Here is a 27,852-nt window from a genome sequence, read left to right on the forward strand (position 1 = left end):
GTTTTCAATTTCTGAGTTGACATTCCACAAAATCCTGATTGTGTAAAATGTTGGGACCGTATTGGCACCCATGATATCTCTCTACCAGCAACCAGCCCATGACACTTCGAGCCTAGAGGAAACAACTCGCCTTGCCGCACTCCTTACCTTCTTCCGCTCAAGTGGTATTGCAAGCACTTAACATATCATGGGACGAAATCTACTAACAAATCAGACAGTGCATTCACTATGGAAGCCCTAAAAATACATAAATTAGTCACTTGAACAGCAAAGAGTTAAACCAAAAACCGCCACAAACAAACCCAAAGAGCTTTTCCAAATTAGACTTAGTCCTGCATGAGTCGTGCCCTGATAGTGTCTCCGCAAAACTGCAATGATATAAACCCCTTTTTTTGTGAACAATTTAAGGATATTCAATGTGACATTGGCAATGACTCTGCTTCCAAATGATATTTCAAAAACAACTACTGCAAACCTTTTGTTCTTAGATATGACAGTCATCTACCGAATAATTCAAATGTTCTGAAAACAGGTAAAGACAATGCGTTTCTAAGCAATCAAAGGTACACGCAATAGTCAAATGGGTGCAAAGAAAGATGTAGCGAGGTGGGAATGATTCAGGGGGTGGCAGCAAGGCAAGTACATGAGGCTACCGGTTTCAAGAAGGAGGCCGAGGTGGTGACAGAGGCCCCTGTGGTGGATCACTGGAATGTGAGCCTATCAAATCATGAAGCAACTGCTTATTAAATGGCTGACCCGGCCCCTTTTCTCCTTTACTAATTCTGGTGCGACCAATATCCTCCCCTCACTCTCCTCCCTTCAACTTACATCTAGACGGGATACCACTATCCCAGCCATTCTCTCTAAGACACATACCTCTATGATTAGCCCATGAGTCTCCAGGTTTATCTATTTTTGCCTCGGGGTGCTTTCCCGAATCCTAAATCAAGCCATTTCTACCCCCTCCTGAAAAAAGCCTTTACTTGATTCTGCTCATTATGAGATTTACTGACCCATTGCAAGACTACCCAAGGTGTCCAAGAAACTTGAAATATTGACACCATTCAGTTCCAGTTTTTCCTGGAATCCCCAAGGTTCTTGGATCTCTATCAATCCAATCTCCACCCCAAGCGTGAGGCAGAAACCATGCTTTTCATGGACTGGGACAATAACCTCACTTTAGCAGATGAAGGCCATCCTCCACTTTCCTTCATGCTTGATTTGTTGCCAGCTTTTGATACCATGAATCACTACCTCCTCTTGGACCGGTTATCAGAAGTCGCTCAGGTGAAGGGAACATCTCGAGATTGGTTATGCTCCTTCTTAAGAGCTTGAGGGTAGCAGGTACAACTGGAGCCCTTCCTGACCACCTTTGGTGAAGTGGACTTTGGAATACCCCAGGGTTCTCCTCTGTCCCCTGTTATTTTTAACATTGACTAGTCCTCCCTTTGAAGGAAACCTGTTTGTGTTCTTAGCACCCAAGGGTTTGGCCCAGATGGTAATGGCCTTAATGGGTACCTTAGTGGTAAATACCAGTCTTTAAAGGCACCAGTAAGCTTGACCTTGGTCTCGGCGCCTTTAGTGTTTACTATAGCCTACAAAAGCAGCCATTAAGACTATGGCATTAACAGCTACGCCCTTGGTAAGGGAGAGCTGGAATGGCAAGCACAGGCACATGTATGCCCCCTATAAAGAAAGGAAGTGTTTGGCAGTTGTCCGTGGCCTTTAGTGTCCCTTGCTGGCTTGGTTTGGCATCATTTCTTTATGACGTTGAAGCATGCACATTTGTAGATGTTGCTTCTAAAGACACCATGACGGCCAAAGTCTGATAACTCACAGTAGAGACGTGAGAGCCCAAGTGACTTGTCCAAGGGCATACTGAACACTGATGGATGGAAAGCTTTGAATCAGTCATAACCACTGGCAATTGCTCTGGTCAGTTTTCCATTCCATACATTTTCAGCCTGCTGTGCCACTGCAGAAGGTGGAATATTGTATGCAAATCTAGCTTGGTCACACCCTGAAAGGGGCGGTGAAGCCTGAATTACTAGGTCACATCTGTTTTTCACAAGACTACAAGCAACACCAGGTCTATTTTGATGTAATCTTTGTGATGTAGCTTACAGTGAGCTTGAGGCCTGCATCTGTGCGTACCGGTGCCGCTGAGGGTGACTTTACAATGCTGACGAATGATATATGGAAACCTTGAGTCAATCATAACCCCTAGCAATTGCTCTGGGCACACATCCATGCCATCATTTTTCAATAAGCATTGCCATCACTAAAAATCAGTCTTTGTCCCTCCCCAAAAGGGGCAGTCAAGCCCCATTATTATCCAAGCGAGCATTGTGTGCCAGGTGGCAGAGTTCGAATTCCAACCTGCAACTACAAATGTCAAACAGAACCCTATCCTCTGACCCTTGGTCCTCATGGATAAAGGTGATTCCCAGGAATTTCAATAAATCTTAGTTTTGGGTCAATGGTGAATCTTTACTTTAGGAAATAAGGAAATCTGTGTTCCCAGATCTATTTTTATCTATTTTGTTTTATTGTTGAAAGCACTGATCCAGCTTGAGAGCAGCAAAGCACTTTCGGGTCTCCGCCGTTTAGGCTTGCGTCTTTTATAAGTAGCGCAGTCCTGTGAGTTCCAGTCTGTGAATCAGTCTGTGCATCCATTGGGATTAGTCCATAGTCCGCTTGTGACAGGGAGACAAATGGAAGTGGATGTGGCCAAGGAAATGGACAGAAGATCACACAGTGAGAAATTCATATTAAACAACATACACTCAAGAACCAAGAAACATGCACATTACCCCCAGGATGAGCAAGTGGAACCTGATACAAATATATGAACAGGGGTGTGAGGTAAGCACTTAGAAGCTCCTTATGATTACAAAGGAAGCCTGCAGGCTCCTCACTCACAATGTCTGTTGCAGGAATGGTCTGCGCTAATCCCACATACAGGACAAGCAATGACAGGGCCTGTGAGCTAACATCTTTGATGGTATTGTATAAGGTAACTTAAAGGCAATACTCACAAGGACAAGAAACACCACCTGGAATGTCAGTGAATCCCACACACCCTGCTGATCAAACACGGACCACCAAGGCTTTAACAGTAAAACGTGGATAGCTTAATGCATACGACTCCTGTCAAGGGACAAGTAGGAATAGTGCTTACAGAATAGTGAGTAAAACATAGGCATGCACACAGGAGCTGGATAAAATAGCACACCTAATAATCCGTAGGCAACAGAAGGAGAAGTGCAAGGGGAAACCAAGACCAGACTCCAAGAGAAAGTCTTGGGAAAACGAGCAGGGAAAATGAAATTATAAGTGCAAAGCCTCGCACCTCCCCACCCATCGAAGGAAAGGAAAAGGGTACAAAATAGGAAATATCTCAATGAGGGGAGACAAAAGGATCCAGGTTACACTGTAGAACAGGGCAAGGTCAAGGGAATAAAGAACGCAGACAAACTGGGCTGCACAGGAAAAAGAAAGCACTGGAAAGTGCTGACTACAAAACAAAGGAAGACAGAAGGGGAATCCAGGAAGCAGAAAACAGTAATAAGCACTCTAAGTTCGAAATCAAAACATCCAGGAACAAGAAATAAGGAATTATACGGAAAGTATAAGAATCGGGAACAAGGGACCGATCACAAACAGGATCACTGCAACTTTGACCAGCGCTGGACTGAAGCAAATGGAGGATTATAACGCTTGTTCACATGCCTCAGGTGTGATACTTGCAAACACCTGTCAGCCACAGGTGTCCGAGACCTCCACCCAACCTTGTGCTGCAAGGGAGGAGATGAGGCAGTGGGAAAGGAATATTGGGAAGCATGGTCTTTTGAGATAAGCAGCATACTGGCTGCCAAAAGCCCGAAATGGATCATGAAAGAAAGTGAAATGGAAAATATGGGTTTAGAACTCCCAATTCATTGCAGCGCTGTGTTGAAAGGTTTGGAACGAAAGTCCAATAGGGAACAGACCGCCAAATCAAGCCCTCAAGTGGTGGGAACGAAAGTGAAGGGAGCAAATCGTGATACTGGTGAAAAAGCCACACTTTCAGAGGTCTATGGAACTGGAGAATTGTGGGGGCATTCCAAGCTTATACCAGGATCGAGTTCCAGAGGGTGGGTGTGTGACAAAAGAGGAACTGTTCGCGGGTCCTCTTTGCAGCGGAGTTGTGATTCGAGTGGGTGGTCACATTTATGCACAAAGAGTGTGTGCCACCAGATATGTGGAGCTTAGCCGGCAGGTACGCTGGTGTGCTACTTTTGACTGCTTTGTAGATGATGCATGCAGTCTTGAACAGTGTCGTGGCCCAGGGAGGAAGCCAGTGTAGGTTTCATAGAATACGGGTGATTTGTTTAAGTTTTTGTGAACCAGCAGTAAGGAATGCTGTGGCATGGTGGACTGTTTTTAGGGGAAACAAGTGAGCGCTTGGGAGCTCCACCAAAAGGGAGTTTCCCCAATGGATGTGGAGACCACAAGGGCTTGCACTATGGTCCTGAAATACTGAGGAGCAGTGGAGGTTTGTTTTTGCGAAGGGTGGAAGTTTAAAGCCAGGCCATTTAGACATTCTTAACTATGTGTTTCTGGAATGGTAGGCTGCTGTTGATTGTGAAACCTAAGGATTTTTATAAATCCAAGAGTTGAGGATCCAATCCTTCTAGGTTCATAGCATTGAGCCTTTATTGGATGAATTGTTCTAGGGTGAACGGACTTATGAGGACAGATTCGGTCTTGGATGGGTTAAGTTTGAGGTCGGCAGTTGACATCCAGGACTGGAGATAAGTGATGTCCTGTGGCTATTTACTCACATATGCAACTGAGTATCGTCTGCATAATGGTGGATGGCTGTATCTGGATCTTTGTGGGGGCTGCCCAGAGGCTCCATGTTAAGGTTTAAGATGGTCAGTGAGAGGATAGAGCCGTAGGGGACTCCACAGGAGACTGGGAGTTGGTTAGAGCACAACCTGTTCATCTGGGCGGCTTGGTGTCTGCCCGAGAGGAGGAGGGAAACCATTTCAGGACAGTGTCATTGAATCCTCTCCTTTTGGAATTGGGGAGAAGAGAATGCAGTGTTCGACATCTTGAATGCATCAAGAGGTCGGGGAGGATAAGGAGGCATGAGTCTGCCTTATCCATGATTTGGAGCGAGTTGTCCACCACCTGGAAGGTGTATGCCTGGATGGTACAATGCTATGGTAGGTGTTCATTAATTGAGGCTCAAATGTCATAAGCAGTCAAAATCTGTTTTGTGTTCTTTTTATTTTGTGATGTAATGTAAGTGGTCTTGTATAGTGCCCTTCTGCCGCTTTTGTTTGCTTTGCTGTGCGTGGTTCTGTAAGAAAAAGGGGAGTCTTTTAGTGGAACAGTGGTAGAGGCAGATGTGTTCCAATCTGATTTCTGTAGGTTTTGCACAAACTTGGGAGAGTGTTATTCAAAGTGAAGAGCCAAAGAACTACTAATAGAGAGGTCTGGTCATTGTCTGGTGTGATAGGGCCAAAGAGGAGAGCTTATTCATGGTTTGATTAGTGTTGATGTGCTGATGGCTTAGCTGGTGTTGGCTGTCATTGGGGGATTTGTGTGTCTACTGTAAGGTGGTAGGCAATCTTAGAGGGGAGATGGTGGATCGGGAGAAGAGAGAAATTTGCTTTACAAGGCAAAACAACCTGGAACCTTGCATTCCTACCACTGGCCTCTTGCAGATGGGCCAGTTCCACTGCAGGTCATGTTAGGGCACAGGAGGGCACAGCAGCAAGGCACCCATGAAGCCCGTCACCACAGCGGGGCGACACGGGTACCGTGTAGGCTTGGGTGCATGCAGACCTTCCTAATTCCAGACCTAGGAATGCTAGGTGTACAAAAATCGTCGGGAGAGTGCCTTCTACCAAGAACATATGGTTCTCAAAGTCTAAAGTCGAAACTCGAGACAGCGACGGTTCCAGGGCAAATGTTCTGTATGAGCTGGTCAGTTCTCTGGGCGGTCCAGGAACACTTCCGAGGGGGCTGGTTTGCAGGTTAAGCAGGAGGTGCTGAGAGTAGTTAGTCCTACTACTCCAACGGGTCAAAGCCCCTTGCGGTCTTACTATGATCGATGAGAAACAGGGGCTCCGACGGGACAAAAGTGGGGTCAGGGTGCCAAACCTGCCAGCAGGTCACCAGTGGTTCCACGGTTCTGCTTCTTCAGTTCAGGATACTTGGCTCCTTTACTAAGTTCAGTGAGAACTCAGAAGATCGACCCAGAATGGAGGTGGAGTGCTTTCTATTATCCAAAGTGTCCTTCGCCCCAAAACGAAAGGAGACCAATGAAAGATCTGCTCACATTCAACAATCCCAGACGTGGACCAATCACAGACCATGGTGGTCCCAGTCCTCCCAGCACACCAGACATCCTAGCACCCAGGATGTGTATTGGAACGAGACAGTTCCAGACCACATCCTGTGCGCGCACGCACAAGGCATGCAGAAGCCAGCAAAAGCTTTGTTTTTTGTGGGAGCCTGCATGACCAAATTTAGGAATTTGCTTGACCTGGGGAAGACAAAGTGACAAAATGGCCAAAGGATAGAACAAAGGACTTTGTGGCAGGGCCATTTTAGGCCCTGTCCACTGTCCTGGGCGAAACGCAGCCAACGCAGTTTGGACCATTGAAAATAGTCAAAAATGCTTTAAAAGTAACAGCTGCCACCAGCTCGGTACTGGGTACGCTTGTACATTCACCCCTTAAAAATAAAAAAGAGACCCCAGCACACTGTACTGGAAGGTACATTGTGCACTGATAAAATGTCACCAAGAAATGGTAAAGTGAAAGACTAAAGGAAACAAAGTCTCCCAGTACTGACCGTCTGAAGGGCATGTCAGTTTCCCCTTAACTAGATGAGCAAAAGCCCAGAGGAGTACAACAGAAGGCTGGGCTCCACTGGTAAAGGCCAGGCTAGGATGGTCAGAGAAAAGGACAAAGTTGGGGGGTTCACAACTGGAGGGAAAATTACATATACATGGAAATCTTTCCTAACAGAGCGTGTCCCTCGAAGTGTCTCGTGCAGCTGAGTGTACTCATAGCCTCAGGAAGTAATTGCACTCTTTCCATCAGAAGGGGATACTCATTTTTTTAGATGGTTAAAGTGATGAACAGTCCATACAGCACAACAGGTATTATGGGGTGTATTACTAGGTCCGTTGAAGACCGAATGAGTGAAGGCACTTCATGGCAGTACCCATTTGGCTTTTTACGTGAATTAAGAGTTTTTGATCTATGGAAGTATGAGTGTACACTGACCAGTTGGACCCCTCTATGGGGCTCATTGTCGAGTTCTCTGTAATTTTGCAGCGGGGACCCTTTATGTCAACACTTCACGTATACGGGTCCTTGTTGCCAACATGTTATCATTTGCACGGTGGAGTGCAAAAGGGGAGGGCAAAAGGAGGCATACACGCTTGTATGTCGCCTTTTGCCCACCCTTTCTGCCATGCAAATGGAGTAAACGCTGCCTGCCATGTACGCATGGCAGGCAGCGTTTACAATGGCTCCCTGTTGAGTCACCTGCTTTTTTGCTGGTTCAAATAGCCAGCAGACGCCATAAGGATCCCAAGCATTTGTTTGGCATGAAAATGCATGCCGGTGCAAATGCAGGAGTATTTTTGTGGTGGAGAGGAAGGGAGGCAGATGTAACTAAAGTCAAGTTCCACCCCTTCTCTCTGCCATGCAGGAACATATAGAGTACCAGAAACGAAATGTCTAAATGCCTTACGAAAGGCTTTCACCCATTTTGATTCTGGTATGAGCCAGTATGTGGTGTTGCTTAGAATAATGTCACTGCATTGTACCAATCCACCAAGTTGTTATGCTGTTAAAGAAAGAACAAACTGTACTTTTTGGAAGAGGATTATGTCTGGTAATCGAGCTTCCTTTCTAATATCCTTCCGCCGAAAGAGACAAGAGACCTATTTGCTGACATTCTTGTTGTAGACGCAGATCCTTTCATAATTGTTTGGATTAAGGGCCGCTCCATTTTGGTAGCCGGCTTTGTGTGCGTAATCCCCAGGTCACATCCCCGAGCCCTGACAGAGCAGTGTCATTACGCGGAATTGATTAGACTTGCGGTCCCGCCTTTATTCTAAACTGCTGTGCCGAATTGCCCGGGTGAACCTATCCAGGGATATCGGCTTATCTCCTTGTAGCACATGACTTTACCCTGGGTGTTCATCCTGCGTGAGCTTGCATAGATTCCCTGGAACGGTTTGTGTGTTCCAACTAAGGATCATATCAGAGCCCCTTTGTCAGATCCCCGACTTTCTTATTCGGGCCCTGATTTCCTCATAAATAAGTTCCAGGTGGATTGTCTAATCAATTTCTCTTTCTGCTAATAAATCTTTTCTTTTATATGGAAGCAATATTTTAAATGTTTTAAATTTGTAAAAAAATGTTTTTAAACTTAACACAAATTGTAATTTTACTTGGAATGTCATATTCTAAGGTAAAGTTGGAAAAAGTCAGATGTTTTTCTGATCCTCTCTTGCGTGTGTGGCAATGAGTCTTGGAAGGGTTGGCCACTGAAGGATTAAATATTGGACATATTTTCCCTACGTTTTCAGTCTCACCCTACTTCCCACCCTCATATATTTGCCCCCTAGAATTTCTGTTATAGACATGGCAAGGCACCTGGGCAGTCTGGAACCCATACAATGCATAACAGAAGTACCGCTATTATTGTTTTTTCCAGGCTTTCATTTCTGTTTCTCTTCAGTTTTTCCCTCCCGCTTTCAGTTCTTGAGCCTTAATTCTTCACTTTTCCATTTATCCCCAACCTCTTTTATTTCTATCTTTCATTTCTCGCCTCCTCTCCCCACCTTCTTTTATTTCTTCTCCCTATAAATGAGTGCATTGGTTTAATGCACACTGCCCAAAGAATTGTCTCTCTCTTTGCAGACGATTCACCAACTACAGGAGCCTCGTAAGGGGGGGATTTCAGGCAACCCCAAATGGCTGGTGGGAAATCGTACCATGTCTTTGCTGTGTCCCTGCCTGTGATGGAATGACTCTTGCTGTATGGAAATACCGGAATGAGTGGTATATCAAACATACTCAGCCCCGTACTGCTACTGAACTAGCAATGAATCGTTAATGGGCCTCTCAATTAACAATACAAACATACTAATCAAAAACACTATGACCCTCCTGTGCAATAGAGAATATAGAAAATGAAGACTTTAAAATGAAAGAGGTACTCTGGGTCTGAAGACCGGGGCAACAGGCATATTTTTAAAAGCACTGTTTAAGTTTAATGAAGATATTTTTAAAAGGGTCAGGTGTGTGGTCCGTTAAATGTTACTAGGGCCATTTGAGGCATGCCAGAGGGACACAACCACCCTCTACGCGTATTCTTAAAATTCATCAGCACCACCATAGACGTGTATGCAGTTTTCTGCAGATTGAGATAGAGGTGAAGCCGGCTTCCCATTGGGTAGAGTTGGCATGCGAGACAATGGCTTCCAGGGAGATAAGTCTGGTCGAGCTGGACAAGCAATGTAATATGGTCCTTCAGCAGTAATGGGCTCGAATGGAGTGAGGAACCGGACATGGTCGAGTGGACATCTTGAAGTGGTCGAGTTGGTTGGACAAACTCCAATGAGATTTTTCAGTGGCTATCAGCTTGAAAATTACAGGAGCGCTAGAAGGCGGTGGTCGAGTCAGCAGCTCGTTGGCTCAGATTGGATTGAAAAGCAGTCACTGTCAAAAGAAGTGACTCCAAAAGGACTCTACAGCAGTCAAGTCGGCTCAAAAGTGGATCGAGGTGGGAAACAGAACCCAGAGCGCTTCCTCGACTCCTGGGTTGCTGGATTCTGGTTCCAATGTTTAGACAGCTGGTAAGCCATGTCCATAAAGCAGTTTACCCCAAATGCACATAGCAAGGCAAGGGTCTTTCTCCCTTCTTGGATACTTTACCTTCACTTCTAGCAGAGGACTTTGGGCAGACTCTACCCCGATAAAGGTCCAGACAAAATCCTTCTTCTTCTGAAGCCCAAAGATGATTTCATTAAAGGGGTGGTCTAACTCTCTTATATAGTCAATCTCTAATAGCAGATTGGTCAATTTCTAGACCACTGTAATGGTCTAGCCCAGGCTGCTGTGATCAGGGTATTTTCCTGGTTCCATGTGTATATAACGAATGAAAAAATAACAACAGTGTTTTTCGATATTTTCATTACTGTATTTAAATGCACCAGACACCATCCCCAACATATTTTAGGACTGCTGTAGTTTGATAAACTAACTCCAATCCTACAAAATTTGGGGAAAGTGTTGGATAGTGCATTTAAATAAAATAGTGAAAATATCGAATACTCTGTAGTTATTTTTCCATTCGTTATAAAGACTGCATAGCCTTTTCCTAGTGAAGTCAGGCCCATAGCGCCTTGTCTGCATAAGTGGTTAGAAGCACTGGTAGTGTAGGTGTCCTGGAAGATTCCAAGATGGGGGACTGGCACTCCTCCTCTGGCTACTCTAACTCTGCCCTCCTCTCTTCTGTCTGCCCAGGATCAAAGCGCCTCTGATAATTACCATCCTGGTGTGATTTTCCCCCTGGCTGGCAGACCGTGTCCTTTGAAGTACAGGGTCTGTCCTTGCTCCCAGGGGACAGATCCAGTCCTCCTGGGATGTGACAAGTCTCCCTCCCCCCCCACACCACCCGAGAGAAAAAAGGCTTTTGCTGGGGCTAAGCCCAAATGGTCTGTTTGGAGAGAAACTCAGTCCCAGATAGTGAATACACAGAAGGCCCTGCCAGAAGGGTTACTGGAAAACAAGCTGAGAATAAAATAACACCATTACGGTTTGACCAGTATAAATGTAGATTCACAGAGACCATTGTGCCAAAACTAGACTTGTCTTATATTTAGATGTTAATCTGCATCAGACTCTGGAAGCAAATAATCCCATCATTTGGATCAGGGCTGCCTATGTTTAAAGGCATTCACTGGCTGTTGGGCCTTTGGGTTCCACCAGGCTGTTTGCAGAAGTGCACGTGTTACTCTGTACCTGCCATGCCAAAGAAAAACAGCAGCTGCTGAGAGGTGTCATTCGACAGGCTCAGCAGTGGCACATGTTTGTACGGTACTTTTCACCATTGAGTATTTGTGAAAGTGAGTCTGATTAGCGGAGGCCGAGTTAGCAGCATCATTTTGGATTACAAAAAAAACCTCAGGCTAGTCCGCCCTCACAGAAGGCCTTCTGTCACACTGCCACCCCCACCTTTTGTCGTCCTGTTAAAATAAGGTTAAACCCGGAGGTGTTAATTGAGTTCTGGTGATGCACAACAGGGATGTGACTCTTGATCTCAAACCTGGTACACACTGAGGGGTGTAGCGGGTGCTGCAAGGCCCAGTTGCCAATTTAATGCCAGTGTAACAATTCCCTAAAGCATTACACGGAAGCCGGAGCATCGATTGTCTGGATTGTGGGAGTAGAAGGGTGTTCTTTTAGCCCCTGGCTCAGCCAAACTGCCACGTTATGGGCCCTTTCAGGTGTTTTAGTAAAGGAGGGGCTGCCAGCATACACGTCATTGACTTGACCTGACCCCGCATCAGTGGCAGTGGCAATCAGCAAAGATCGGTTTTAAGATCCAGGAGGGGTGCTTTGGCAGTGAAAGAGACGTTGCTACCTCATTAACATGCGGGAGTTGTGGCTTATCTCTATTCAAAAGGAAGCCCAGGGGTCGAACTTCATTTGCCAGTGGAAGATTCAGAGCAAAAAGTAGGGTTGCTCTTCTAGTGCAGAGGTTCAAATGTTTCAAGTGCAGAGGTTCAAATGTTTCAAGTGCAGAGGTTCAAATGTTTGAAGTGCAGAGGTTCAAATGTTTGAAGTGCAGAGGTTCAAATGTTTTTTCCCCAGCACAGTTTTTGTTTTTGCCTACTTTACTTTGGAAAGTATGTGTTCACACATGGGAACTATCCCCAGGGACTCCTGTGGCAGAAGGAATTCATCTGTGACCCCTCAAAATGAATATACATCTGTGTCATCAGCCTAGGGCTTAGCGAACTACTCATACTTGTTTAGGACGCAGAGGATAGCAGCTAAATAGCGCTTAAGAAATACCAGGGTGAAAGCAGGCCCGGCACCCTTCATCTGTACGTAAAGCTAAAAACTGCTAGGTGCTGCACTACCATGTCTGTAACCTCCCTCGACCTGTTAGCGGTCTAGATGCCGCCAGGGAGACGCGCGGCGCACAAAAATGTGTTGCGCGTAGATCCACCCTCAACAGCGAGTTGCGCTGCTCCCTGGTGGCAGCTGGACCGCTAAGCGGAGGAAGGCGGTGGAAGCGGAGCAGAGTGGGCGGGAGGGAGAAAGAAGGTGCTACAGGAGAAGTGGGGGTCCCTCCCACCGCAGAAAGAGGCAGGGGGTATTTGGAAAAGCAGAGATTGAGGGGCAGGGGGATCTTTTGCCTGCAGCCTTCCGCATCTTCACTCTTTGCCAGATGACAAGTGGACATAGATGCACCTAGACCATATATAATGACAGTAACTGATCATCAATGGTGTCACGAAGTATATATTCTATATAATGGTGTGTGTCCCAATAGTCTGACCACCATCATCAACTGGATTATAATACATGTGTGTGTATATATAAATCACCCGCTCAGGGGACTGAACTGACCTCTGCTGTAACAAACATACTGCAAAGTATTTCTGAACAAAATGCCTGGCCATTGGTCGTTTTGCACAAGTAGAAAATAGAACCTATTTCCTGTCTCTAGCGCTCTGTATCTTTCCTCGCTGCCTCGCTCCCTGTCCGGCTTTTCCTCTGTATACAATGTCCCGTAAGCCTCTTTTCCTCGCCTCCCCTCCTCTCCTGCCCCCTCTCTCTATACCACTATACTCTTGCCGCCCCCTCCCGCGTGATTCTTTTTATAGCTCTCTACAGAGTGTGTAATCCAATGAAGTAGCACAGACTCCAGAAGGACATTAGTGCCACATGCCAGATGCCACTGGGCACAGAGTGCGCGTGTGTCAGTGAGGACAGAAGCAGAGCGCCCTCAGCCAACCCTAACTCCACCCACTCTGCCCTCAGATTGGACATTAGCCCACCAGCCCGCCACCCAGGTTACTAGCCCCTCAACATTTTATTTATTTATTTATTTGGATTTGTAGAGCGCACTACAGCCCACAGGCATCGAGGCGCCATAGTAAGAGCGTCAGAAGGCTTAATTCAGGGTTACAAGAATGCGGCCCAACAAGAATTACTTGGTACGGGTCTTTGGTTACATATACAGAGATACATGCAGGTGTTATAGGTGCCCTGTCACATGTCCTTACTCCTCACTACATGCCTCCACCCAGCCCACCCTCACCTTGGCGGTATGATGTTCACAGCCTTTGACCCTCCCGAGGCTTGTCCTGACTCTTGCCAGCCCATCTGCCAAAACCTTAGCATGGATATAGACCCTCCAGTATGTCGCACCGCATTGCACAGGGCAGGAGCTGCGCCATGAGCCGGTGACTCCATCTCTTGGCAGGCGGCAGTGCATCCTGGCTTCTCAGCTCAGCCGAGGCCCCTCTCCCCAAAACACACCCTCCACCCTAACCTGCATGGTCTATGGGCCCCAGCGCTGCTATAATTCACTCTGAGGTAACAGAAATGCACAGAGATCCTCACAACCCACCCTAAGGCTGGCCGCAACCCCTTCTCAGGCTTCACAGATGACCCTCACTTGGACCGGAGCGTTTCACCCTCTCAGCCGAACCTAAGCGATTATCACCTCGAAACTCCCTGATCCTACTCTCTGCCACGAGCAGCTTTACCCTCAGCCAGGCCAATGGTCTTTGTGCTCCTTACCCGCCCACAATACGTTCCCGAGACAGCTGCCCAGTTAGCCCTGCCCCAGCAAGGCCACAAGGCCTTTTTGTATGCCAATCAGAGGCAGGGGTGGACTGGGAACCAAAAGAGGCCCTGGAATTAATTTTCAAAGTGGCACCATATTACATATTTTCAGCAAGCCCATCTCTTTTCCTATGGGAAAATGTGTAAATACCACTCAAAAGAGGCCCAGGATGCAGAGGCCTACTGGGAAATCTCCAGAGTTCTATATAGGCCAGTCCAACCCTGATCGGAGCCCACCCTCAGTCAGGTGTGCCATAAAGCCTGGTGCTCCGTCAACCTACCCTCAACTGATCCAGGATAACCGACACTCTGTCCCCCCCGAGTGACGGATCGCTTGTGTGACCGTGGAGCCGGGACAGAGAGCATTTTGTCTCATGTGCTCTGTATGCTGGGGTGCTCACGGGGCCGGAGGGCACACCTGCAGCCGTCTACAGTGGCGATAAGGTCACATGGTTGATCCGATGCATGAACCCGCAGGGCTAAAGCAGTGAGATTTCTTAGGGGCATTTTCTCCAGATTTCCATGCTGCAGAGTCGGCAAGTTCTATGCGAACGGCTGCCATTTTGTCTACACGTGGTGGTGTGGGTTGCGACTCCCGTTGGGAGTGCACATGCGCCTCTCACGTGAATTCCTGGACCCCCTCATGCAGGGGGCAATGTTCTGTTGCTGGAAACCATTTTTGGAGTGTTTTTGGACACTTTTCTCTTCGAGATTGGGGGAGGAGAATGGGTGGCCTAGGAATTTCATCTTTCCTTTGTCCCACCCAGCTCAATTTTTGGGAACTTTGGCCTGTGTGCTGGGGAGGTTATTCCATACTCCTTGCTGTTTCGACACTAGTGGAGGGGAAATCACTAGAACAAGCCCAATGATGAAGTGTTAGCTAATATCTGCACAGTTAATTTTTTGGTGCATTCTGCCTGGAGGAGGGCCATCGTGAGTTGCAGCCCCAGTTTCTATGTGGGGTGCTCGTGCGCTCACCACCATGGGTGACCAGGAAGATGGTGCAGGAGCCCAGGTGCCGGCAGGGCCAGCAGCCCCAGTGGGTGCGCATGCGCCAAGACAGCAAGGGGCGCTTACACAAATGCCTGAGTTTGATATTTCTGGGGCCCCGTCGAGCCTTGGACCAAGGTGGAGGCTCTGAAAAGACCGGCTGGAAATGTATGTCTGGGCCACAGATGAGACCGATGAGGATAGCAAAGTGGCAACGCTTCTATACCCAGCAGGACCAACCAACAGTGCACAGTCTTTCAATAATTACAGTCCGTGGATGCATCATACACAGCAGCCAAGAACGCATTGCGCAAGCACTGGACTGTGAGTGTTTTGTCATGTGTAGCGTCAGCCAGAAAGATGAGTCTCTGTCCGCGTTATATGGATGTGCGCACCGGATGTCGATGTCATGTGCTTGGGAAAACCCCTAGCCATGGTCAGGAACCATCTCATACAGGGCTGTTCGTCTGGCAAGCTGAGAAGGCAGGTGCTGCGGAAACCGGGACTCATGCTGCCCCGCATACTGGAGCTAGGCCGGTGCCATGAAGTGTCCGAGGTGCGGGCGTCAAAAATGGATGCAGCCATTCGGCTCAGGAAGACAGAGGAGGTGTGTGCCGTGGGCCGAGGTCAAGGAGGAAGAGATGTCAAATGACCAGGTGGTGGCCTTCGTGACAGAGGAGACAGGTCCCTTGAGTCATGCCTCAAGTGCGGTTATAATCTTCTTCACCCCATGGATTGCACTGTGTAGGGGAAGGCGTGTGGACGCTGTGGGCGCTCGACCTCTATGCCTAGATGTGCAGGGCACCATTGCCTGTAGTGGTGCAGAGGGGGCTGGTAAGGGCAGGTTTCTTTCGACAACAGCGCCCGCGCAATGTCTCCCAGGTAGATCAAGGGGAAGATGGCCTGACTCACGAAGAGGAGGAAGAGGATGAGGACAACATATTCTTCATATCCAGCGTCAGTGCGCTGCTTGCCACCACCAGGAGGCAGCCACGGTGTCTCATGCAGGTCAATGAGTTGATGGTACCTGTGCTGGTGGACAGGGGGGCGTCAGTGAACATAATGGCAAGGGTGCACTATGATGCCCTGGTGGCACCGTCCACCAGGGCAGAAGCCGAGGGCAGGGATATTCACATTTGGCGGTGAGCAGCCCATTCCATATGCCAGAGCATTTTGTGGCGAAAGTTGAACATGGAGGCACATCCATCTAGGCTCGATTCTATGTGACAAGTGTAAGCAGCAACACTCTCCTGAGCTGTACAGCGGCAGAAACATTTGGCATTGTAAGCTTTGCCTATGCAGTGTACGTGGAAGACATACAGGGACTTCTCACAAAGTACTGCCAGCTCTTTGGGGGGATAGGCCGCATGGCCAGCGAACCTGTGAGGCTGCATATCGATTAATCCATACAGCCGATTGTGCTCAAGCACTGCAGAGTCCCATTCCATCTGCGGGACCTGGTGGTCATTGCACGGAAGACAAAGCAACCTGACTCAGTGAGGATCTGTGTGGATATACAAGGTCATCAAGCGAGAGAGACACCTCACACTCACGATTGACGACATCATCGCAGCACTGCAAGGTGCTTGGTTCATTTTGAAGCTTGACCTGCTGGCGGGCTATCATCAGGTGGTACTCAAGATACATCACCACCTTTACTATGTACCGGGCCCTGCACTGGTACAAGCACATAAGCATTAGGGTTTCATCGGTGGCAGAATTGTTCCAAAATGTCATCCATGGGGCCATGGTGGATCTCAAGGGTGTCCTCAACATCAGCGATGATATTCTGGTGTTTGCAAAGATGGAGGCTGAACACATGGAACAGCTGGTAAAGACTCCGGAATGGCTGCAGGTGCTGGGGCTGACCTTGCATAAAGAAAAATGTGAATTCCTCAAAAGAAAAATTGAGTTTTTTGGATTTGTGTTCAAGGAAGGGGGTGTGTCACTCGACCCCTGGAAGGTCTAGGACATTGTGGAGGCAAGGCCCCCAGAGAATGTAACCGAAGTCCGAAGCTTCCTGGGGATGGTCACCTATTGTGGCTGTTTCATCCGGAACCTAGCCTCCAGGTCGGAGTCCTTGAGAAGTTTCACCAGGAAAGATGCGACGTGGCAGTGGGGCTTGCTAAAACAGCATGCTTTTGAAGATGTGAAAGGGGTGCTACCGGCAGAAGACACCATGGCGTGTTTTGAACAATCATTGCCATTTGAGGTGGTCGTGGATGCAAGCCCGTTTTGTCTGGGTGGGATCCTTACTCAAACTGACACACACGCAGAGGTCAGACTGATCGCAAATGCGAGCAAGGCACTGTCGGAAACGGAGCAGCGCTACTCGCAGATTGAGTGGGGGGCCTTGGCGGTCTTGTGGTGGGTGTCAGCATTTTCAATTGTGCGTGCTTGGATGGCCGATGACAGTAGTGACTGACCACAAGCCTTTGCTGATGATTATGGCTGGCTCATCATCAAAACCCCCAGCCCGGATTGAAAAGTGGATGCTGGCTCTCCTGGAGTATGGGGTCTCGCTGGTGTATCGGCCAGGCAATAAAAAAGCAACAGATTATCTGTCCAGGCATCCCAGAGGTGGGGTGGAAGGACGTGAAGACATCAGTGTTGAGGAGGCTGATGAGCATGTACAGCTAATTGTGGAGTCGGCGACCCCAAACTCAGTGCCACTCCAAGAGTTTGCAAAGGCGGCAGAGGATGAGTGCTTCCTGATACTAAAGGCAGCTCTTCAGCAAGGGTTGTGGAAGTCAGAGGTGGATACCCTGGCACAAAGGACCCAAGAGACACGGTTGGCGCTGGAACAGCTGCGGAGAGTGAAGGAGGAGCTGCCATTTGTTGAGTCAGGGCTCTTACTCAGGGGGGAGACCGCATAGCGATACTGATGTGTAAGATTCCCCAGGTAATTGAACTGGCCCACCAGGGTCATCAAGGGACGGTGAAGATAAAAGCAAGACTACGCCAGAGAGTATGGTTCCCTGACCTTGAGAGACTGGTGGAAGAATTTGTGTCAGACTGTGTGTGGTGCCAGGTGGCTGCCCCGGCACAAAGAGAGCCCCTCATTGAGACAATGGCCCAAGGAACAAGGCCCTGGGAGAATGTGCATGCAGACTTTGGCTTCATGGGCAGAGACACTCATTCTTCGTGGTGGTGGATGAGTGGTCACGGTACCCTGAGGTCGAATTCACCTAATCGGTATCGTTTGACAAGGTGGCTGTTGCTCTGAAAAAGATTTATGCTACTCATGGGTTGCTGCCTCAGACCCTGTGCTCCGACAATGGACCGCCATTCCAAGGAGACGGCTTCGCCCAGTTGATGGAAGAGTATGGCATACAACACAGGAAGATTACACTAGTCTGGCCCTGTGCCAATGGCGAAGCCGAGAGGTTCATGAGGACTCGTAACAAGGTGTTCCGCATCGCTCATGGCCAGGGCCACTGTCTACAGCAGGCACTATACCAGTTTCTGAGGGAGTATAGGGCCACCCCTAATGCGTTGACTGCAATGGCACCAGCGGAAGCAATATTTCGACAGTGTCCGAGGGGGTTAAAACCTGAAGTGAGGGAGATTAGACTTGTGGGCCTGAGAGGGAAGCAAATAAAGGGGTGTTGTCAAGTGTGCAGTGGAATGTTTTAAAGTGCATATGTGTGCCTCCTATTGTATTAGTTTGTTATGAAAAAGGAGGAGTGTGGTGCCTGTCCATTTAAGGGCACACTGAGGCGGTGGAGTGACACAACTCTGCCGCCTGTGCACGTAATAAACGGGGCATGCCACGATCACTAGTGCGGCCTTGGATCCCGGACAGAGAGCATTGTCTCGTGTGCTCTGTATGCTGGGGGCTCACGGGGCCGGAGAGGCACATTGGCAGCTGTCAACAGGGACTGATCTTGCTGTGCTGGTCAGACCAGAACTGTTCACATAACTACACATGACCTACACATGACCAGAACATTCACATAACTACACGTCTCTCAAAAACTTATGGCCCCAATACAACTAACATCAAATACTGTTACCTCATGCGGTGTGGTAACAGGATGGGTCCTAAAGATTTAGAGTCATGCGGACCCTTCAGTTATTCCCCATTTTTAAACTACCTCCACATGAAAGCAGGTGGCTTCTTTGGCAACAAAACTCATGATTTGGCAGAGCATTAAAACAGGCGTTATTTCTAAATACCACCAGTTTCCCATTACTGCAAAACTATATTACACAAGTGATTACTGACCAAACAACTTAAATCCATGCTTAAAAAAAACAAAGATTTGGGAAAATCAGGATAGTAGAATTAAAAATGCTAATAAACGTATTTCATTAGTTCCCATATGTCACGGTCAGTGATTTCCTTTAAAGACACAGGGGGTGGGGGCCGGAGAGAGATCAGAAGGGGGAATAATCAAAAGGTAGATTGCCCGCAGTAAGAGAAGAGAGGTACAAAGGAAAGAGTCACGGGGAGGGGGTGACTGTATAAATGCTTAGTGGCAATAAAGGGAGAGAGCGACGGAAAGAAAGGGTGTGTGGGGTTCTCACTAGATGCAATGCTTCAGTGGCTGCAAAGCACATGACATCACGCTCACAGTCCGATGCAAACTGAAACCTTTTGCCCATTATATATGAACCATTTTGCTTTATAAGGTCTTTTGTGCATGTTCTAAAGCTCTCTTGTATAGATTCCCAAAGAGACAGCGTTAATGTCACATACGTATGTTTCTATGGCACCGGGAAACAATTGGCAGCGTTGGTGTCAAGCTAACCAGTTTCTCCTAGGCTGCAAGCATGAGCTGAACAGCTTCCAGCGTCCATTCAATTTGGTCCCTGAACTGCAAACATATTGGGGCCTATTTGCATTAGAGCTGTGAGGTAAAGGGAAGGTCAGTTTGCCAGTATTTCCTCCGGATACCGGCAAACTTATAATGAGGGTCTTTGTCTCTACGCCGGAAGTAGAATTTAACAATAACCTGTTACAGTGTTATTGTCTAATTATTGTCTCTGCACTCTGCCTCGAATCTTACCTGAAACACAGTCTGCCGAAACCCAACCCTGGTCGGGGTAATACCTGGTACATAGCCTACCTCAAGAAAAGCCCAGGCCACAGCCCAGCCATGACTGGATTCATACCTAGGACAAAGCCTGTCCAGCGCACTGCCTTGTCCAGAGCCCAGCTGTGGCTGGGAGCTCTATCTGGGCACAGCCTGTCCAGACTCCGGCTCAATATTGGCTGGCGTCATACCTTGAATAGGACCTATCCAGAGTCTATTCCAACCCAGAGTCCAACGCTGGCAGCAGGGCCATCTTAATCACTTTTGGGGTCCGGGGTACAGACACCTGTGGGACCCCCCCCTCCACCAAAGCAAAAGAATGAAGGGATCCAAATATCTGGTTGCGCCCCCCCTCATCACGGTCACCACTCAAAGCTTGATATGCTGCCTCGCATAGGTACTACCTTTCAGTCCCATTACCCTCTTCATTCTTGCTGTAATCAGAGAGAAAAGAAGTAGCATTTCAAGGACAGCATTAGCAGTCCACAACAAGGGTACTTCTGTAGTAGCATAGGTACAGGAACACTTCATCAATAGCACCCACAAGGAAGCTATACTGGTCATAGTATGAATGCAGGACACAGGTCCCATGAAAAAGGTGCACATAATCCAGGATAGACAGATTACATGGTTTAGTTTCCTCACAGAATGCAAAGGAGATCAAGCATGGATACAAGAGGCCAAACGAAATATAACAAATAAACCCCTGTTTTCCACCCCTAAAAACCCACCCCAACCTTTTCCCAAGCTTTAACTCTTTACCCCACCCCCACGTACATGTTTGTTATATTTTTCGTTATAAAAGATTCAATATATGTGCATTCCTCATAACATTTTCGTTATGAAGACTGTATACCTATGACTTTTTTAATATGAGCCTGATTGAGAGTCTGAGTATGGTCATGGGAGAGTCCTGGGTGAATCTGCATGTTTAAAACCTAGGTTTGGGAGTGTCTGAATACTACTAGGAGAAAAGCGCCTAGGAAGCCTCAGTAATATCATGTGTATAGCTCTTGGTACGTGTTGTGCACTGGGATTGTTATCTATTGTCTGGATTATAAGTGGTTCTGGGCATTCTCAGAGGAAAGGACCTTTGTGATGTTTGGTACTAGCAGGTGGCGAACTCTGAGTGTTGTCAACAGCTGAGCTTGGGGTGTGAGAGTTATGCAAACAACTCCGAGCGAGTCCTGATTATTTTGATCAGGAACAGAGTTCTGAGTACGTATTTCTTTAAATATATTAGCGGCATGTGAAGGACAAGCCTACAAGATACAGGACCTCATTACGAGTTTGGAGATAATTCAGCAGTGAATTGTTTACCCTTACTAACACTTGGTCCCGTGGGTGGTGTTATTCCCCCTTAATGGAACCCATAGGATTTCATGTGGGTTTTTGACCGATTTACCGCAGGCGGAATTACCATGCAGTAAATCCACTGATTTATTGTGGTTAAGTGGAGGATGTTCCTCCAGTTTGTTCATGTAGGTGAATCCTCCACTTTTTCAGACCTGCTCTGTTTGAGAACAAGTCCACCCGAGGGATATGCAGAAGTGGACCAAGTACACAGTGCTAATATAAAGTCATGTTCCTAACTGCCTCTGTCTTTCTGCCCCGCTCTTCTCTCTCAGGGCCAGGCCGACAGCGCTGATCTGGAGGCCGCATTGAATGGAAGGGCGGACCTTTTTCAGATGCTGCAGGAAGTGAGGTAGGTGCTGTTGACACAAAACAATGGTGGATGAGGAATTTGTTTTTGTATCTGTATTTGTATTTATTTTATTTGTATAGCGCAACATGGCCCGGAGGCAACCGGGCACATATCTTCAAACAGTAGTTACATCAAGGAGGTCATTACAGTAGCATTAAGCACAAGAGCATATAGACGTACAGGAACAGTGCAAGTTAGTCAGGCATACATCAAAGTCAGGATATTCGACTGTTCAGGAAGACAATTGGTCATCTGAGGTGGCTAACCAAAGTTTAGCTGTGCCCTTGTAGGTGGCCAATTTCATGCCAACTTTTCACAAAATAACCCTATGCTACATTAGATGAAAGGTCTCTACTTACCCGACTAGAGGTCCAGTAAGCTGTGCGTCTCAACTGCAGGGTGCTTTTCGAGGGCATTACCCACTTATGTCGGATTTATTTTTGCCACTCATTTTTTAGTACAAAATACAGATGGTAAGTTGAGGTACGGTATATAGAAGGGATAGTGGGGGGGGTCATAAGGGGTGGGTGCGGGGATCACCCTCCGATCTTGCGTTAAAAATGTTGGAAATTCTGTAAAACAAATTTGGCGAAAGTGTAGGTTGATAAAAAAAAGTTGCCATCCATTCATAGATCCCTTTCATGACACCAGCCAATTACTGTCCCGGGCCAAGGAAGTACTCAGGTGAAACTAACCAATAAGAAGGCGTGGACTGGGAACCAAAAAAGGCCCTGGAAATAAATTTCAAAGTGGCCTCATACGACACATTTGCAGCAAGACCAATCCTTTTCCGATTGGAAAATTTGGAAATACCACACAAAAGAGGCCCAGGGTGCAGAGGCCTATCTGGAAATCTCCAGAGTTCCCTATAGGCCAGTCCACCCCTGATAAGAAAATCCCAGGACTTTCAAACTTTTTTTATCAACTTTCAAGGGTGCTCGAGAGCCGGTGATACTGCCCGTGGATTGCCATGTAGCTCCCAACATTCCTCGCACCTTTAAGGAAAGTTTGGAGCAACTGTTAAGGACTAAAAAGGGAGGGGGTGAGCGTGGGCGGCACATATATCTTGTAGGGGGATCTTTGTTTTTTTATGGCTGGGGGATCTCCGCTTCATATGGCTAAATGTCGAATGAGAGCACTGAGAAAGTGACATCCCACGAGGTGTGGACAGGCGTGGTATATGTGTTGTCAATGCAAGAATGTTTCCAACAAACTGAAGGTGCATTTTCTATACAGGCGAGATGAAGGGGTCACTGGTAGGCTTTGCAGGGGTGCTGGGGTTCTGGCTGACCTTGAAAGGGACCAGGATGCAGGGTCTACACTTGTTTTTGGTTGGTGGTGCTCCTAATGAGCAATAACAATCAGTGGTGATGACCAACAATTAAACATTAACTTTGTGCACACATAAGAAACATATGATTGGTTAAAATCTGGGTGTTTTCCTTTCCAAGAAAGAAAGATATTTTGAGAGACTAAATGGTGTGTATTCTGTGCAAAAGAAGCTATTAAAATATTTTTTAATTGTATTAACACTTTTGATAGGCTAGCCAATGGGATGCGTAGAGCGGCACGCTGGGGTCTTTCGGTAACCCAAGAGAGTTTATTCTGATATGTGCAACAGATAAGGCAATGTCTCTGTCAAAGTTCATAAAGAAAGTCTCGTACAAGGTTTCCAGCAATGGGGACTGCCCATCCGTCTCCAGACTCAGCTTCAGACCCATGGTCTTTGTCTTCGGGCTGTGGGTCTGAGGGGTTCTTAAATCCTCTTCGATTGAGTAAGATGGCGGGTGCGGGGGGCATTCCATGCCCACTATGTTGCAAGCTTGGATCACTTAGTAGGCCTTCACCTATAGGCTTAGGCAGTGGCTGATCTTTGCCAGGGCTGCCCCAGCACCCTTTGCCAGCTTTGTGCAATGGGCCATGGGGCACCAGTGATCAGTAGACCACCATCTTGCTCTAGGGTTGTAGCCCCAAGACACCCCCTCTCTCACCACTTCTAGCTCCTTGCCCCTGGTTAAATTACACCTTCTCATGCCTACTCCTCTAAGTTCTGCCCTGGACTGACCTAGCATGCTAGAAGTTACTTCTGACAAAATAACTACTTCTCTGCAGGAGTACAGGGATGAGTGGTGAATACAACTCCTACTCACCACCAGGCCAGTACTTAACCAGCAGTTATCCTAATCATGAAGGTTAAACATGCACATCCCGACAGGCATACCTCCTTCCTCTTCTTTCTTTTTTCTTTAAACATCTTTTTATTAGTGGTCATAGCAGGTACAATAGCTTGCTCACAACATCGTATCTAACATATCATGCAATGGCACATTATACAGTCTCATAGGTGTTTTTTACATAGAGGTTTCATTGTCCGAAAGCAGTTTGCATAGGTATACCCTGAACAGGCCCCAAATGTCCTTCGGCCGACTCATTTTCGGTTGGGTCAATACATACTGTTCCTCATTTTCATTGCCGTATGTCCGTTCTCGCAAAAAAAAGTGTTCATGCATGGTGGTGTGGGGCTTTTCCAGGCCTGCAGGATGCATGTTTTAGCAATGGCGCATGATGCATTAAAAAGTCTTCTAGTCTTTTCGGAACATTTCCCAGATTCCCGAATAAATATTTTTGAGTATTGAAGTATGGAGATATTTGTGTAATTTCCGCCAGCATTTTGGCCACCATCCCTCAGAACCGTAACAGTTCGGGACAATACCAGTACATATGGAAGGGTCCTGCTTGTGGGGTGCCGCATTTAGGGCATTCGCTCGGGGAGTCTGGTGCAAATTTGGCTATTTTTGCCGGTGTGTAGTGTAATCTATTTAAAATGTTAAATTGTAACTGGCGTAGTCAAGCATTGAGTGATTTTTTTTTTGGTATGTGCACAGTACTTTCCCCATTTCTCATCGGGTATGGTGATCTGTTAATCAGTTTCCCATTTTTCTTTAACCTTATTTACCGTAGGGGTATGGGCTTGCACTGATGCATATAATTTGGAGATTCCCAGCCCTCCCGGGGATGTAATCAATTGCAAACATGGGTGTGTAGGTGGCTCATCGGGGAAGAGCGGCCATCTCGCCTGAAATGCAGACCTCATCCGATAATAATGGAGTGTCCGAAGCGGCCCCCTTCCCATGGCTCTCGAGATGTCTGTCAAAGTTGTGAATTTCCCTTCTATGAACGTGTCGCCCACCATCATTTCCCCATTAGGGTCCCAGGTTTCCTGTATATCTGTATCAAATGTGGGGGGGATGCCAGGAAACTTCCATAAGGGAATCTGCGGGTTATAGGGTGTTTCCAGTTTGTCTCCTACATATTTCCCCCCATGCTCGAACAGCGCAACTGACAGGATCATATTCACATATGTCTTTGTGTCGTGGGTCAAAAATGACTGATCTTATATCCGTGGGTGCAACTGTGTGTGTTTCTATCCATGTATGGGGCGGGTCGTCTACCACATCGTACCAATATCTCGCAAATTGTGCCTGTGCAACCAGGTAGTAAAGCTCAAATGCCCCCGGAGCAATATGGTTCCACCATTTTTTCCCACCCTATTCTGGCCGTCTTCCCATTCCAGAGGAACGTGGTTACCATTGACCGAAGTCTGGAGAAGAAGTCCTTACCAGGCCACATGGGAATATTCACAAATAGATATAGTAGCTTAGGAAGGATGATCATTTTAATTACTGCTATCCTGCCATGTAGTGAGATGGGGAGGTGTCTCCACACCTGTAGTTTCGTGTTAAGTGATTGTAGTGCCCAACCATGATTGTCAGCATACAGGGATTGTCTGCTCCTGGAGACCAGTACCCCAGGTATCTAATGTGCTCTTCAGACCATTTAAGACCGCACGTTGTTTCCGGGCACCACGTGGAAGGGGTTAGTGGGAACATTTCTGACCTGGCATTGTTCACTGTGTATCCGGAGTAGTCGGCGAACTCGTGTATGTCTTCCATTATGGGTACAATATTTTTATCAGGTTCACGGATATATAAGAGCATATCGTCCGCATACAGTGAGATTAATTGGGTAGAGCCTTTCATCACGATACCCTTGTCTTTGTGTCGTAATCTAACAGCAGCGGCCATGGGCTCTATCGTTAGGGCAAATAGAATTGGTGAAAACAGGCATCCCTGTCTGGTGCCTCTGCCTAGTTCAAACATTTCAGGCATAGTTCTGTTGGTACACACTCTTGCCCCGGGTCTAGTATAAATAAACCGCACATATCTGATAAAATTGGGTCCCATCCCGAATGCCTCCAGCACTGTGAAGAGGTATTCCCACGAGACTGAGTCAAACGCCTTCTCGGCATCGAGGGACACCGCAATCGCATGTCTGTCCGGGTCTATCTGTGCCATTATCCCAAACAGCCTACGTAGATTTAAGGTGGTAGATCTATGAGGGATAAACCCACTCTGGTCTGGGTGGACCAGTGTGGGAACTATGGGTAACATACGGTTCGCCAAGACCTTCGCAAAAAACTTTGCATCAGTGTTTATAAGCAAAAGAGGTCTGTAAAATGACATATCATAGGGCGGGCGTCAGGGCTTGGGCAGCACAGTAATTATGGCTTCTCTCATTGTCAGGGGCAATATGTGTTGTTCTAGGGCTTCTTCCCATGTCTTCAGCATTATAGGGATCAGTTCCTCATGGAACTCTTTATAAAATTCGGCCCCCAGTCCATCTGAACCCGGGGCCCTGCCCAAAGAGAGATCTTTGATTGCCACTGAGATTTCTTTTATCGTGACAGGCTGCTCCAGAGCCATTCTGTTTTCATTTGGGGGCGTCGGGAGACCCAATGGGGACAAGTATTCTTTTATCTCGGAGGGGTTTTTTTGGTTTTTGTTTGCATAGAGTGTTTTATAGAATTGGACAAATTTGTCGTTGATACCCTGCTCACTTGTGATTATTGTATTTTGCGCTGTTTGGATGGCAGCGATCAGGGTCAGTTGTCTTTTCTGTTTAATCAGGTTGGCCAAAGTTTTCCCCACCTTGTTTCCCTCTCCATACCGGCACGCCCATGTAGGGGCCGCAATGTATCATATCTCTCTTATGGCTAAGTTGTCAAAGTTTCTAAGGAGTTTGTGGATTTCAGCAAGGGTTTCTCTATCATGTGTGCGACTATATGACTCTTCCAATTCTTTTAGTTCCTTTTCCACCCCCTCAAGTTCCTGTCTTATACCCCTAAAAAGGCCCGTGGATTTGGACATAAGGACCCCTCTGACCCAGACCATAAAGGTTTTCCACACTGTGGAGACCCGATCCACCGTCTCCAAATTATCTGCAAAAAAGTTGGCTATTTCTTCGTGTAGGGCCTCGACCACATTTGCATCCCCGAGCAAGCCCCCCGGCATTCTCCATCTTCTCGCTGGTCTAGGGATATCTTTGAATACGAGGCCCAGTAGAACCGGGGAATGATCGGACAGTGTGCGGGGTAGGATTTCACAGTGTTTCAGTGTACTTGAAATATCTGAGGATATGAACCAATAGTCTATGCGTGACTGGCTGTCATGCACGGAGGAGTAATATGTGTATCGTCTACGATCCGGGTGCAGTGCCCGTCATGTATCTATCGGTGATAATTGTGAGAGGAGTTGACTTAGGGTTACAACCGTTTTCACAGGCGCTCTTACCACATTGGTTGACCTATCCAGTACAGGGTCGAGTGCCACATTAAAATCACCGCCCCATATGATGGTAGTTGTGTCTCGCTTGTTAAGGGCTTCGATTATTTTCAGATCGAAGTCTGGTGTAACGCTCACCTGATTCCCGTAGAGGCGCCGGTCTTGACTGGGCGTATACCGTATCTTCAAAGGTAATGTGTAACACACGGCTGGCTCTTTGGGCTGGACCTCTGTGCACTGTATCGAAGGGTAAGATGTCTGCAGATAGAAAATGTGGGATTAATGAACTGGGTTATTGAATGTCTCTCTCTTCTTCCCTTTCTCTTCTCCTGTAGAACCCCAAAGGTTAACGCTCTCACCTTAGGTAAGTGAACGCCGTGCTCTCCATCTGCCTCGAGGCAGGGTGCTGTAACCAGTTTCTTCACTGGATAAGGGGAGCAGGCCTCTTGACTTCAGAGGACTGCTGTCCGTCGTTTACTGCACGAACGGTAAGTTTCGAGTAATTCTAATGTCTTTAAAGTCTTTAGTAATGATGTCTCTTGTTTTGCAGGGTTCCGGCGATGGCGGATGGCGGGCTGAAGTGAGTTGAAGATGGAGCCCGTGTGATGAAT

General features: G+C 47.3%; 1 protein-coding gene across 1 annotated transcript in view; it reads left to right on the plus strand.

Moving 5' to 3' along the window:
- The window catches only part of LMAN1L (lectin, mannose binding 1 like), a 463,181-nt gene that overhangs the window by 347,646 nt on the left and 87,683 nt on the right, over positions 1–27,852 (plus strand). Inside the window, exon 10 of the mRNA XM_069625277.1 lies at positions 21,544–21,620. Coding sequence (XP_069481378.1) covers positions 21,544–21,620 — 77 coding nt within the window. The remainder of the gene's footprint in view (positions 1–21,543; positions 21,621–27,852) is intronic.

This window comes from Ambystoma mexicanum, chromosome 11, assembly GCF_040938575.1.
Source record: "Ambystoma mexicanum isolate Mex_15411 chromosome 11, UKY_AmexF1_1, whole genome shotgun sequence".
Lineage (NCBI taxonomy): Eukaryota > Metazoa > Chordata > Amphibia > Caudata > Ambystomatidae > Ambystoma > Ambystoma mexicanum.